Source organism: Condylostylus longicornis, unplaced genomic scaffold (genome assembly GCF_029603195.1).
Source record: "Condylostylus longicornis isolate FDR11 unplaced genomic scaffold, ASM2960319v2 ptg000027l, whole genome shotgun sequence".
NCBI lineage: Eukaryota > Metazoa > Arthropoda > Insecta > Diptera > Dolichopodidae > Condylostylus > Condylostylus longicornis.
In genome coordinates, this window is record NW_026577996.1 from 2,754,744 (window position 1) to 2,771,056 (window position 16,313).

General features: G+C 27.5%; 1 protein-coding gene across 6 annotated transcripts in view; it reads left to right on the top strand.

The window, feature by feature from the left end:
• LOC129607185 (protein apterous) overlaps positions 1-16,313 on the top strand; it is a 37,915-nt gene that overhangs the window by 8,781 nt on the left and 12,821 nt on the right. For 5 of the 6 annotated variants that reach the window (XM_055517969.1, XM_055517971.1, XM_055517972.1 and 2 more), the window contains 2 exons: positions 10,422-10,738; positions 15,695-15,861. In XM_055517969.1, coding sequence (XP_055373944.1) covers positions 10,700-10,738; positions 15,695-15,861 — 206 coding nt within the window. In that variant the 5' untranslated portion in view covers positions 10,422-10,699. Of the gene's footprint in view, positions 1-1,780; positions 2,194-10,421; positions 10,739-15,694; positions 15,862-16,313 lie in introns of those variants that run through there. The other variant, XM_055517973.1, reaches the window with a different exon arrangement.

Here is a 16,313-nt window from a genome sequence, read left to right on the forward strand (position 1 = left end):
ATAGACAGTTAAGTGATTTTTGTTTTGAGCTTGTCAGCTTTCAAGTATTTTCACGTATTTTCTTAGCATGCAACCGTTTCTACATTTTGATATAGGTGGGCTTGCACAAATAATTAATTTTTTTTTGACTATGGACTTCTTTTTCTATTTCTTTATAATGTGATTTGAACCTAATACATACAAATGTGGTTTATCTGTTCTCTCTCTAGCTCGTTTGATGATTCTGCCACATATTTGTCAAAGTTTTTATGCGGAAAATTTATTTAACAAATATTTCTATCAGGTGGGTAGAAGAGTAACACCAAGTGGATCTAACACATTACTACGGCTCTTAGAATAATTGGCTTTATCAAGGAATCGATTACATATACATTCATATACTAAGAGTAGAAATTGGGGTCCCAACAGCATAATAATATTTTTCGAAAAATTGATACTTTTCTTGATAATTATATTGAAGTGTTACTGTAACCATTATTTTTAGACAGGTTTTACTGTATCCTATATGACCAAATAGTTTGATTTTATATTTTAATTTTACGACTTCACTGGCATTTAGAATAAGAATTATAGTTTTCTCAGCTATTCTTCTTTCAAATATGAAAAGCTTCAAAAAGAAGAAAAAATTAAATTGAAATGAAGAATTAAAAATAAAGGGAAGATTACTCCTGAGATAATAATGACATAAAAAAAAAGAAAAATAAGTATGTGACGCAGAGCGAGACCAAAAACTAAAACTGGTTGAAATAAACTTAAAAAAAAATTTTTAATTATTTATGTTTCGTCTTTTACTCTTATTTTAACCAGTGTTAAAAACAAAAAGGTAAATTATGTATTTATAAATAATGTTTGTGTGTGTATATATTTATGATAGGTACTATAATGTGCCTACATATAAATTTTAACTTCATCATTAAATAAATTGGAGCAAAATTTTTGGAAAAGGGCATTGTTTGCTGATTTTTATTGCACTTTTTTTCTTAAACAGTCTCCTTATTTTTTTTGTACAGTTTTAGAAACTATTTGAAAATTTTAAAGAAGTCTTGTAAACAATTTCCAAATGTAAATAAATATATATACGTATATATATAAACATACATATAAACATACGTACGTACATAAATTTATACATAAATATGCCTTCATACAAGTTTGTTGAATTTCAAATGCGTTTAGCCTGCTATATTGGTACTGTGTATGAATAGATTTAGAGTTTGTACTAAATTTCTTCATTCTTTCTAATTATAGAATGGGTATATATGTAATGTACATACATTCTTACATATTATGTTTAAAATAAAATCTACAAGAATTTTTTCAATGAATAATATATAATAATTATTATATATTTATTATTATATTCTTTGATATTACTTTTATATTGTACATAATATTTATGTACACATGATGCAAAGGTAAAAGTAAAAAAAAAGGTAAAAAGGAAACAAAAAGGGTAAATTTCACATCTCAGACTTTTATAAAGAGGTGGCCATAATCGAACACTCCTGAGTTTTATTTTTGATCATATTTTACTATATATATGCATACATACATAAATAAATATAAACAAAATTTTGCGCATGAATCTTGTTTGTATTATTTTTTTTTCCTAACCTATTATTTTTATTTTCTCTTTTTGAAATTTATGCTGTATAACTTATTGTAGGTATTTTATGTAAATAAAAAAATAAATTTTTAGTATTTGTAAGGAATAAAATTTTACATATAAACGTGTATGTCACTTTTAAAGCGCAAAATAAATTTTGATGGGATGTTTCTAAAACTAAAATAATTGTTTGGCCAAGACAATAAATAAGTATTCGCGGTTCTGTGGTTCAATTTTGGATTGTTGTAGCTACGGATAGCTACTTTGAAAATTGTTTTCTATTATAAAATTTATATTTTATAACTACGTACATACATATATGTATGTATATATATGTATATATATGCATATATCTCCAACATCTAAAATATAATTTTGAAATTTTGTATACATAGCTTTCCTTATATCTAATAAGCAAGTATCATTAAAGAAGCTTTGTATTTAAATTTTTTCAACTTAATTTTATTTTTTTTAAGTATATAAGTATAATATCATGTACATAACTTATATATGTAGTTGATTTTTCAATCGTGATTATTAATTATTGTGTTAATAACTCTTAAATATGTGGATTTGTAAGTTTGTAGGTATGTTTATTTTAATTTTTCGATATTATTTCATATAATTGAATGAAAAATAATTTCTTAAAAAAAAACATTAATAAAATCAGAATATATACACAAACATACTTAAGTATTATAAAATATTTTTTATATTGTTTCAAGTGTTGAAAAAAATTAAAAAAAAATATTTGTTCAAAATTTTTGATTTTTAAAATGAAAACCATACGAAAAACAATTTTATAAATTTTAAATATACTTATGTATGTACATATGTAATGTTTAATTATGATGTTGAATATTTAAAAATTGTAAGAAAAAACTGTTAAAAAAATAGTAAATTCACTTGTTCGGAGTATGTGAAGTTTTTACACTACAAACTAAAATGTGTAATAACTAATAATTACAATTATCAATTAACAACGTGTCAACAAAAGACGGACTATACGCAACAGACCAAAAATATAAATAAGCATGACAATTTCATTGTGATTATAATTTGTGACATTTTAAATAGGGTCTTTCTTTCCCTAAACAATAATTATCTATAATTACAATTTTTGGCCTATGATATATAGTTTTCATATTTATGTATGAAATATGTGCTATGTATAGGCACATATTTCATGTAGGTGTTCATGAGATATGATAGAAAGAAAAATTTTAATAATTTAATAAAAATAAGTTAAAAAAATTGAAATATAAACACAATAACAATATTACCGCCGCTCAATATGGTCAAAACGCGTAATGATATGGAAATAACATTAGAGTATATTTTTGAAAAAGTGATTATCTTTGATTTTTTGTATTATATATTATTAGACGGTTGCGTATAGAATAAGCATTTAATGCTATGTGATAAGTCATATAAACTGAGAAAATGTCATAACTGAGTTAAAAGATTAGTGCAAGAATCTAGTCCAACGTTAACAGAAAATTACGGTAAAATACACATTTTAGTAGCTACGCAAAGTACTACTTGCAGAGTTGAACTTAAAATCAAATAATAACGCACATTATCTTTAGTCTTACTATATTTTTAGTCTTAATCCATAGAACGATATCATCATATTCGTTCTGTTGATCCGATGTTTCTCGCGTTATCCCTAAAGGGTGGTGTTAGCACAATATTTGCCTTAGAGCATTTTAACAGATGCTTAATTTGCGCCGGCTTTTTGTTTTTATATGAAATTTCTTTGGCTTAAACAAAAACATTTTTCAAATGCTTCAGCTAAAAATTTTAGGCAGAAGTAACTACAGCTTTGTGATGATATCGTGAACTAGCCGAAGCGCCGAACATTTTTTAAATTAATCATAAGCATATGGACATATTGTCTTCGTTAAAACTTCAAATTGCCGACAGGCGGTTCTCTTAATCCTTCATTTTTTGAAATTAATGTCGTTTACCTCATGCTTTAGTTTAAAAAATGCATTTTATAGTTATTTAGGTTTTAGTTCCTTATAAGCACTAAAAGTTTAAAAAGCTTGGAACGGTTTTAAAAGAATAACTTAATTTATATTAAGATATCGGTTTTATTACGATAGTGAAGACCTCTTCAACTTTATAAGAACATAAGAAACTCTTATTACTTCAGATTTAGCATAATTAGAGTACTATATGAAGAAGCGGAATCGGCAGTCCTTCATCATGGGCGCCTGAGCAACCCAATTGAGCTGCGAACGGGAGTTAAGTAAGGGTGCCCACTTTCCCTCCTCCTGTTCAACGTGGTGCTTGATGAAGTTATGAAGAAAACAACAAACACTGCTAGAGGAATAAGACGGACCCTCACACATAGGTTGGAAGATCTGGAATATGCAGATGATATAGCTCTTCTCTCACACATACATAACGAAATGCAGGAAAAAATAAAAAGTCTGGAGCAAAATGCTGCGGTCTTCGTATAAACACAGGCGATTCCTCTGCAGATAAATAATAAGAACATAGAGGATGTCCCCGAGCTCTGCTACATAGACATAGACTTAGGCATTCGGAAGACTGTGGGCGGTTTGGAAGCAGCGTCACTTAGCAAGGGGCACAAAAATAAGAATCTTCGACGCGTGCGTCAAATCGGTGCTCCTGTACGGCAGCAAAACATGGTTAGTAAGGAAGAGCTATATAGATAAGGTGCAGACCTTCATAAATAGATGCCTACGAATAATATGAGGAATATTCTGGCCGAGAAATATAAGCAATAAAGATCTCTGAGAACTAACAGGGCAGGAGCCAGTATACGCCCAGATTAGAAGAAGGAAGTGAGGCTGGATAGGCCACACACTTCGGAGGCCAGTAAGTAGCATTCCGCGAAGGACTCTTGAATTGAATCAGTGACAGAGTCAAATGACGAAGCTTTGTAGAAGCCCTATGCTCCCAAAGGGAGTAAAAAAGGAAAAAAAATAATTACTTCAAATTAAGCTATTAACATTTCCTTTCTCTTTTTATGTACTCGTATGTGTATTCCATTAGCGCATTTGGTTTAAGGAAGAATTGTACAGAGGGATATCACCACACGAAGCGGTTTCTTCCTTCAAGTTATTTTTTCCTTTTTGTTCACGAAAGATGTTAAGTTCTCCTCAAAGCTGTTGGAAATAAATAAGTAACTTAATTCGAGCTATTTCCCACTCCTTCTCTGGACATTTTACAGTGAAATAGACGCACAGTAGCAGATGCTGCCGGGACAAAAAATTGATTGCCATTATTAGATTCATTTCAAGAGTTAATTCAATATAAGCACTGACATTAACCTGTGATTTTTTAATATAAAATAAACTGTAACGCCCTTCCGCCTTTTTGAATTGTTAAAAAATGGCGTGTTCAGCTTGTTGCAATTTTTAATTCTGCCAATTTGTAACTATGTACTATCACCTTGTTGATATTTATAAAAATAAATCGCCTTCATCTAATTTCAAGTGTGTTACAAACTCAAATCTCAAATGCATAATAAGGCTAATATTTTATTTTGCTGAGAAATAAAAAAAAAAATATAAAAAATATTCAAGAAAAAACCTTTATTTTATATTTTATAACCATTAGAAATACTTGGACCATAAAAGTCCATAAAAATGTAATGTAAATTCTATTCCCTGAATTGGAATAGTTTTTTGAAGCAAACTTGTTTTTATGCATATATTCCATATTAGTGCTTTTTGGTTATGTCCATTTAATAAGATTTCTTAAATTATATAAAGTCAGTCCCATAGTCACAAATAATAAAAAGCTTTTATTCTTTTTGGTGGTCAAAGTAAAATCCATACATACTAATGAAAATTACACAAACAACAATAAATTTATTAAAATACATTATGTTGGCATGTGTTTAAAATTGAAAGAACAAAATCCAAGTCAAAATACAATATGTTAAAGTAATGAGTTTTTTTTAAGAATGGAAACATCTTTCACAATATTTTAAAAAATTAATTGTATAAATTTTGAAGAAAATGGCATAATACAAATCTTTACTGGCATAATAACATAGGAAATAGTAAGAAAGTTGAATTCAAAAGTATATGGTCCCCCAAGTCGCTCTACTGTGACATTATTGAATTCCCGTTTAATTTCGTTTTCGTTGCATTTTTGACATTTGTGGATTAAAACATTTCAAACTAATACTCGTATTAGATCTTTTCCTTGAAATAATGTTTTGTATGTATGTTTGCAATAATAAACAGCACACACGAAACGACATGTTTGCATTGGAGGGGCTGGGCTCCAAGTACGCTATTCTTGAAACATTAAATTTCATGGTTGAATAATATATACATACGTATATATACATTTTACAATGTGGCAATGCTGTATTAAAGCCCTTGATCAGATTATGCTTTAGCATTTCATAATCTTAAAATAGTTGAATTCTGTTGTAGAAGACTGCAATTTAAAGACAATTTTTTTTCCTTGTTTGTTTTTATATTTTTATTTTCGCAGAATTAATGGCAGTTCGCCAATTTTTCCACGTTTGTTTCTTTCATTTATTTTGTATTTTGATCCCAGAAATTGAGTTTTTTTATAACTCGGAATAAACGTAAATAAAATTTTGTATGGATGTACATATGCACTTATTATACTTGTTCTTACATAAATACATACATACATGTATCAAAGCATATTATACTCGTAAATATGTATGCATGCGTGCAGTATATAATATACATATATATTTACATTATTATTTGGAGTGTATATGTGCATAAAAAACAAGAAAAATATCTAAGTTTTGCAAAAACCTGATTTTTTTTTTTAATTTATGGTTTATTTAAAAAAAGAAAAAAAAATACATAATAAATGCGAGAATATCAGAAATAAAGCGCTATCAAAAGAAAGTCACTCTTTTTATGATAAGCGTTTTCGTAATAAATTGTGCATTTGATTGACAGAACAGACATGCATATAAAAATTAAAGTATAAAACAAAATAAAATTCAAAATATGTAATAAATTTTTACTTTTAATGAAGGATGATTTTGTCCTGATTGGCGCTCGTATATAAAAAATAAAACAACTTCTTACGGAATCGAAATGTTGTTCAGAAAATGTATGGGATGCTATATAAATTTTATTGTTGTTTTTTTTTCTTGTTGTTTGGCGTATGAGTCCCCTATCTATGTCCTACTTAGATAAGCCGATATGTATACCTATATACCTACAATAATTTTATTTATAATTACGAATACATGTGTATTCTTTTTATAATTATTATTTTTATGTTAAATAAGTATGTGTGTAAGTGTACAACCTTTTCTTGGTAAAGTACTTGCATATTAAACAATGTACATGCTTACATAGATAATTTTTTATCAAGATTTTTTTTTAATTCACACATGTCATAAAAGAATTGCCTTATTGAAGACTAGTTTCAATTACTTTGTCTGTCACGGGGAATTGTGGTTGGAGAGCTATTCGTTTTGAAAATTTTTGTTTCATTATTTTTTATTGATTTTATCAGGTTGGTAATTCTTTAAGAATTTTTTCCACAGCTGAACTCTTTCTCACAACAATAAATTGACATTGAATTCATCCCGAGACATTTTAGTACCTTTAGCCGACTGGATCAATATAACCAAGCCAGTTTGTGGAGTGGATCGTATGAAACGAAGAAGCTGTCAAGTCTTTAATATTACCACTAAATTTCTCCCTATTATTTTCTCTATGTTGCACTGGAGGTAGTAGAAGACGAAATTTTAACTTTTCAGATTTTGTTTAGGAAAACACGAAAAGTATCAACGACGCCAAAACTAAGCATGACGTTAAAGCTAAATATCGAACTCGGTAATTAATATTGCCCTCTCTCAGCCACCGTGGTAACTGCCGATAGTTAAATTTCTCATACTTTATTAATTATTTACTCGACTTTGTAAAGTAAAATTTTAGAGCCAAATCAAGGAGAACATATCGTCATATGGTCTATGTTAAGAATGTAAGGGAAAACCTCAAATATTATTTTAACTGGTATTAAATTAGCAGATTCGGTTGAGTAAACTAGGAAGTCTTATTCAAATATTGAGCGGGCGTTAGTTGAATCTGATTTTACTTTTTATTGTTGCAAAAAAAATCAGGTTTTAAATGAATTTCAAAATTTTTTAAAAGTTTACAAGCAAATATTATCGAAGATATGATTTTGCATCAGTGATCCAAAATGTTTCAAAACAAAATTTGCTTGCTTCTATTTTGTCTACTTTTTCGCATATTATCGTTTGCCGAATCTAAAAGTGAGGGAGATTTACTACAGCTTTTACACAAATATCATCAAATTTTAATAAGAAACAATAACTTAAATAAACTAATAATTTATTTATTCCAATAGAAAGATTTGTTTCCATGTTCTTATTATAGTAAATTATAGCTATACGAGTAACTACAGCGATAAAATACAAAGATAAGCTAATTTTGTTATTTGCGAAAACTGTTCTACAATAAAGTCAAAAAAAAAAGTGAAAGTCTCCGGGGAATAGAATGTAAGGGAATTCTAATATATATATATACCATATAATCAAAAGTGTGTAATTGCTTTTGAACCCGCATTATGCTGATCTTGATATAGTCTATCATAATGTAATTCCTCAGAATTCGAACAGTAGCTGAAAAAATCACGTACTTCATAATAACTAGTTGATACTATGTTATTAATTTTTTTGGAAGTCCTTAATTATTTTTTTTATTAATTTTTTGTGTTTTTTTTTTATTTATATTTCAATATTATTAATTTTAAATAATAATATATCGGGAGAAGTAAATGAATTTCGAATTTTGAGAAAGATATGATAGATTTTTGAATATATTCTCATATTTTAGATTATTGTGAGTAATGATGAATTTAAAATTTTGAAAATTTGAAGTTTAACTTCTTTTTGCAGTTTCGTTCTTAAACTGACTCGTTACATTCGATTTCCCTAACGGATATGTGCTACGAGTATTTTAACAAGAAGTTCCTTAAATGCTCTTGACTACCCTGCTTTCAAATGTTTAAAATATATTATAAAATATAAAAGTAAGAAAAAAGTAAAGTGAGAAGGCGAAAAAATGTCATATGTCATAACAAACTTACCATATTTCATCAATTTAACTAATGTTTTGTAATAGAGTTGTTATACAATATAATGAATTTGAATTGATGGCTCATTTAAGTTTATAATTTAAACGAAAATTAATGCTCAATATATCAAAAAATGGCGTTTAACAGTGTGCACTTATGACAATGGCCCAAATAATTTTTGAACCAACAAATATAAGGAAAAATAGTAGATTGTATGATTTCATTGTTTAGTTCTGGTATCCTATGATTAGTTTAAATAACTGCGTATTTTCTTATTTGTATACGTGATTTATTTTATAATAATATAGCCGCGGCAATATAACGAAATTGTAAGATTTCAAATAAAAATCAAATTCGTGAGTTAAAAAATACATGTGTAGTTATAGTTATATCTTACATATACAGGTACAATAATCAAGTATTTAATTATAAATAGCAGGTGGAAATAATAAGGAAAGAGTCATTTAACTATAATAAAATTTCGAAATAATATCAAAAATAAAGAAAACGAAAATTACACAATACTTTGTATAACGATATCATTGTATAATAATTTTTAAAAATATCGTAAAAATATTTTATAAAGTGGCCTTATATTCAAAGTGATGCATTTAAAATTAAAAGACCGCTCAATAGTACTGGATACCCTCGATTTCTAAACTAGGAAAATATTGTATCAGGAATTTTGCTAGTTAAAATAGTTCGCTTCAGCTCCAGGATAAATTATCTATAAGAAAATAAGTGTTTTTTTATAGTGTCTTTTCTTAAAGTGAAATCAAGTATGTTCTTGAACTTGTTGCACAGGTTCAACATTCTACTGACAGATTCGTGCTTCTCATAATTAGTTCTATGAAACAGAACTATAAAAAAACAGGAGAACGAGACCTAACATTAGAATTGATAACGATCTTATTAAAAAGATCGGCAGAGATCAAATTAAATTTCATAAGCTGAAAAATGAATATCACGTCCACAACATCACGTCTTCTACTAAAAGTGGGTAAGTCAATGAATTTGAGCCTGTCCTGATTAGGAGTAAGAAAAATAGGATCCTTCCAAGGAAGGTGACGAAGAGCAAATCGCAAAGAAGAACAAATCTGAATCCTATTAATATTAATATTGTAAAGAGGCGATCAAACTGGTGAGGCACATTCTAGATGAGGCATATTCTAGATGTAGGAAACAGAGAAAAATATAGGAACTTCAAAATATAAGAGTCATTGAATTCCCTTGGTCAGCTTTTAACAAATCCCAACATAGAGCTTGCCTTATCAACCACATAGCTGTATAGTGTTTATAATTGTGTGTAAATTTTTCTTTACTTTTATATTAGTATTTATATATTGCTCTGCATGTTGTCACATTTACGCCAAGTTTGAACGTTCTTTCAAATTCAAATTAAGAAGCACAGATTTTACATTTAAGAGGATATAAAATGAAGAATTTCTTGTTATGAATGGCTTATATTTTTATAGCATAGAATAAAGTAATTCATATTATAATCAATCAGAACGAAAAGCAATTTTCAATTTCATATAGATTTATTTAAATCCAAAGATCAATCCTCTAAAAATATGTTTGAAATATTAAAAAAACATTGATATGAAAATTTTCATTGTAAAATTACAATAATTGTTATTTAACATGTTATTTATGAATATTAAAAATAAACTTTAAAGAATATTTGTAAAATATAATTTTGTTTATCAAACTTTGTTTTTTTCAGATACTGATCGGCTCCTCCTATATTTTTAAGCCAATGATCATCCCGCAATTGAACCGAATTCAAATCAAAGTGAAGTGAAACAAAACTATATAAGTATACACGAAGAAAAGACAGGGATAAAATAATTGTGAACAAAATCTTCTGCGTAGACAACTGCTCTCATTTTATCTGTGAATAAAACTTACAAAATTTAGTAAACAAAAATTTTATATTTTTGTTTCATTTTTTCGTCTCATGGTTTTTTAATACGTCAAAGTTAGTTTTATATAAGTTATCATATGGGAATTCATGTGGCGGAGAACCCTGAAATGGATTGGGTGAGTTTTCTTTTTCAAACCGTTTTATAATTACAATAAATTTATTAATTAGAATTTTTTTAAATATTTCTTAAAATAAAATGGTTTAATTAGTCATAAAATGTAGTAAGAGCAGGATGTTATGTAATGGGATTTTTGCTTTCCCGTCCTATAAATAAATAAAATATATTTAAATATCATAGAAACAACCCTTATGTTAAATAAGTTTAATTGATTAAATTATTATTTAGGTTGACTCTTTTAAATACACATACATATGTGTATAGAAACCCTCACCGAAATTTGATGGACGATTAGAGAAAGCATATTTTGATTTGAAAATAAGAGACAATTATTATTATTCTTGAACATATTTACCGAAGTAATCAAGAATTCTCCAAAGCATTTATATATAGTGCAAACAACGGGAATTAAGTTCTCATACAGGCTGTTCTTTTATTCAAGAAATTTTTACTATCGAAGTCGAAAAGCTTTTAGGAGAAGCCCAATTTTATATCAACTTTTTCAGATAATATTTTATATATCAATTCAGCAAAATTACATTCGAATATACTTTAGGTCGAATTATTTCGTATATGTTCAAATTATTTATATCAATATTGTGTCAAGTATATAAACTGAAAGCTTTTATTTTACTTTATGTCAATATGGGAAATTTTCAAATTTGCTTCTGCGGGCTCTGAACACAACAAACATTTGATTGTTTGCCGTTAATTTCCACTATTAAGAAAATTTTTTTAAAAAAACGGGGTGTCGAATCTCGGCTGATTTCCGCAGTCCAAAACAAGGAATAAAACGAAAATTCGTATATTTGCTTTAAACCATTTTAAAAGCCTACTCCCATAATAATAAGACAATTTTGAATACAGTTTTAAAATCTATTCTAAATATGTATTTCCAATAAAGTTTTTTTCATAATCTGTAATAAATGAAGGAACTATATAAGGAAAAAGAAAGCTACTTTATATAATCTTATACCCGCATTTCGTAACATTACTTTCTTAAACCCTTGTTTCTTGAACATACCGACTGCAGTGACAGCGAATGCAATATGTATGTATGTATTTGCACGTTCTTATATGGGAGTATAGATTAGTTTCTGGCAAAAAGAGCTCACTCAATTTCTACCTTTCAAAATTTTCAAAACAATTATTCAAAATATGCAAATATTTCTTTTGTAATCCTAAAAACTAAATAAAAGTAGTTTGGCTTTAAAAAAAAAAAAAACAAATAAAAATAAAATGAAAAAAAGCAAATACTTAAAATACTGGCACACTTTTGTTTTCAGAAAGAAAGAAATCTTAAATTGAAAACATTACAAATATTGAAACGAAAAGCAAATAAATTTTCGGAATTTGATATGTACACCTCACAATTAAAAGTGCTGTAATGATTACCTAATCCTATTTGAAATGCTAAGTATCTTAGCCATTATTATTTGTTATTTTTACAATTCAAGTCCGTTTATTTTCTATTAACACAGGAATGGCACGCGATAAACACACTTTTTATTTATTTAGGTAGGCAAAAGGTACGCAAATAAAACTTTTAACCTCATATATGTATACATACATATTTATATATGCATACAATTAATAATAAACATTACCTTTCAGGATTTCAAGGATTAAATTAAATCAATTTTTTTGGTATTTTATTTGTAAAAATGTTATACTTATGAATAAAAATTGCCTGCATCATTATAAAAATTATTACCGTTTTGTTTTTATAATTTTCCCCTTTCATAAAGTTTCACGTTAGCTATGCATATACACAATACCTACGAACAATATGGTATCTGTAGCATATTCTATTGATATAAAATTTGGAAGGAACCCCATGCAATTGAGGATGAAATTCTAAACATTATTTTCTCTGATTGAGTTATTTTATTTCAGATTTATGTTGCAACAAGAGCTCTCCGTGTACTATGTGTATATATGGTCGATTCTTTTGAAATATGAATTTTTTTACTTTCGGTTTTTTATTTTTGAATCTTTTGATTTGTATAATAATTTGTTGTTTTTTTATTGTAATATGTCAAGAGGGCGAAAATATGCTTTTTCAGCACGGATGATTTAATACCCCTTGGCATCTTCATGGTATTTATATATACATATTATATTCTATTGTTAAATCAGAAGCTGAAGATTTTCTAGTCAACATCATAAGCATTATATAAATATACATACACATATATATATTCACTATTATCATTGTCATGATTAATACAAGTTTTTAATGTTTATTATCACCAAGGATATTTTTTATTTCGGTAAATGAATAAAGAAAATTTTGTTTTTCTAACTCTATTCATGCGATATAAATGTGTAAGAGTCCTCTTTTCTTGAGCCGCTATGCGCTCTATATAATTCAAAACTTTTTAATATACATATATAAACATATAAAGAAAAATAGGTGTCAAAAGTTTAGATCCTATGTAAATTCTCATATCTGACTTATTTCCTTATAAACCATTATTGAAATTGTAGCGGTCTTCCTAAATTCTGTCTGTTTACAAAATTTTTTCAACATTTGAGATAGAGTATATACAAGTAGATCTCACATTGGAGGTATTATTTCTCTGTAATAAATTTTTTTATATTTCTTCTCTTTGACAAGCTCTAATTTTAGAAAGTTGTAAAAATAGGCAATTTTTGGACCAAATCAAAAATATTTTGTAAATTTGTAACTTCTTTTATTATAAAAAGACAATAAACAATATCAGGACGTGAAATTGACACTATAAATTATAAGTGTTATCTCAAACCGATTTTTTACGTTCATTTTAAATGCAATTTTACACCTACACAGCACCTCGGATGTGCTTCAAATGGTAGATAGTCAATAGATATCGAAAAATTTTTTTATTATATTACATAACAAAACTTATTTTTAACTTCTCCAAAAATATTACCTAATTTAACTTATACGATATTAATAGTAGTATGTGAAAATTATTACGTGCTCCTAAATTTATGCAAAACTATATTGGAATAAGAGAAATATTTCAATAGATCATTTTCATTACTTGTTTAAGTACAGCCCAAAAGTATACGTAAATATACGTAAATAAAAGATAGTAGACTTAAGTTGTTGAAGGATGAGGGGCCATTTTAAACCATGGGTTTGATCGACTTGATATTTTTTAGTTTTACCAAATGTTTACGTGTGACGTGTTCATCTTGAATACCTACACAAAATTTCGTGGCAATTTATTTGATAAAAAATTTATTTTATAATAATTTAAACTTTAAAACTGCCTACTGATCGTACAATTGAGGATCAGACTTTATTTCATTATTTTCTTTGTTTTATTTTATTCTTTTAGAACATGTCTACAAAATATTGATTGACTATTGTGTATTTTGTTCGTTCATATTTTATAACATGAAAGAATAAAATGAAAGAAGATCAAAATCTACGTAAGATGTTTGAAATTTTGTATTTTTATTCTTTTGTTAAAAATAAAAAAAAACATGTAATAAATATGTTGGTCTCAAGGAAACATACCTGTTTTTATAAATATTCCCAAAATGTATGTAAATAAGAATTTATTTTATTTTTTTTATAAATGTACTTAAAAATGATTTTCTACAGAATTTCAAAATTTCAAAAAGATATTTTTATTATACAACTCTGTATACATATGTACTCTGTATACATATATAATAGGACGTACAAGTTAGCCATTACTGCGAGGAAAATGTTACTGAGGAGTGGTTACCTCCGATTGTGTGTGTATTTGTAACTCAAATTTTTAAAAATTTAAACTCACATGTACTAATGCATGTAGAAATAATGTAACCATATGGATAAACAATTTCCTTGTAATATTTTTTTTTATGTACGTACTTAAGTATGTAAGAACGCGAATAAGACGCTCAGATAATGCGAATCATCTCAAAATACTTTGGATATACTGTAATGGCTTCCACTAGGAATATCACAATGTATGTATATATACGAATTTAAATTTTGTGATATTCATTTTACCGTACAGTCTTTTAAATTTGCTACCCATTCCCACTTCGATTTTCAGAAAGCAAATGCTTATAAATAAAATCCTCAATTGTTGGATGGTTGGTTGGTTTACGTGGTCGGGGCAGCAGGTCCTTCACACCCCAATTGGTACAAATGTGCCGTTTTACTACCATTACCACGTGATCACCAGGCCGTTATTGAGCGTACGGTTACAGGTGGACTATCTAGTCTTGAGGAACCTATTTAAATTCATAATGCTAATCCACGATATCAGAAACACTTGCTCTAAGTGTAAACACTTTGAGCAGAAACACTGCCCCAAGTGACCGGTCTGATCCCGCCTAGTGCCGGACACTCGCACAAATACAATAGTCCGTGATCGCATGGGGTGTTCCCGCAGGAAGCAATCCAAGAATACTACCGTGGCCTATGGTTCCCACACCCGTTCTTTTATTCTGTAAAATATTTCTAATTTTATTAAATTACGAAAAAAAGATACAATACGTATAAAGGTTTTTTTTAGCAAATAAAAAAATTAAGAAACTTTTGCAAAGATAAAAAACCTTATACTTGCATTAGTATATACAACATTTTCAAAAACCTTGTGAGATTATTCGCATTCTTTAAATTAGGCCCAAATATAAAGTTATCCCATCTCATTTTTTTGCATAAATTTGTGTCTAATTAATCTTTCTTCAAACATAATTTCATTTGTCGTACATGTTTTACTTTTTCGCATATATGTAATACTCTTATACATTGTATATTATCATTAACACTTACAGTACAATTTAAATCCGATTTTCGTTTTCGAAATTAAGATAATTTTCATTATAATTGTTGTTTTATTTTGTACAGTTTATATATAGTATCACAAAAATTTACTGCCGTCCTTACTTACACAATATTAAAAATAAAATACTTACAAATTTTATTTTATACTCATTAATATTTAATTATAATTTATTTCAGGGTACAAAAGTTGAAAGGCCGTGCAAAGAAACGAGCCCAGCTTCACCAATAAGAGGAATCAGTGAAAATAACGGCCATTCAATTCGACATGTATGCCTTTCTTGTGCTGACACATGTGAACATAATCTTAGAGATAGTTGTGAATTGCTTCAAGATAATTATAACCGGTAAATGTAGTGACAAAAAAATTTTTAATATTTCTTTATAGTTACTTGAACTCATGATAATTTAGCGATTTTACAGAGTTGATTTAGAAAATTTAATTATTTTTTTTAAATTTTTTTAATTTTTCGAAACTTATTCATTATCATATTTCAAATTCTAAATGAGAATTAAAATCTTATAACTTTCATATTCGAAAAATTAATGCACATAATTGAGAAGGTTAAATTCAACGATGATAAGTGTTTTGATATTTCCTATTCTCATGCGCTCATAATTCGATTGAATCACTATCTTTCACTTTTTTAACAGTTGATTTGTCCTTGCAATTGGGAATTTGATGCTGAAATTGATGAATATCATCATGAATTTTATGAACATTGTCAAGATAATTATGTCCATACTATTGTATTGCGTTTATATAACAACTTCGTTAAAAATCGGTTCTCTTCGTTTG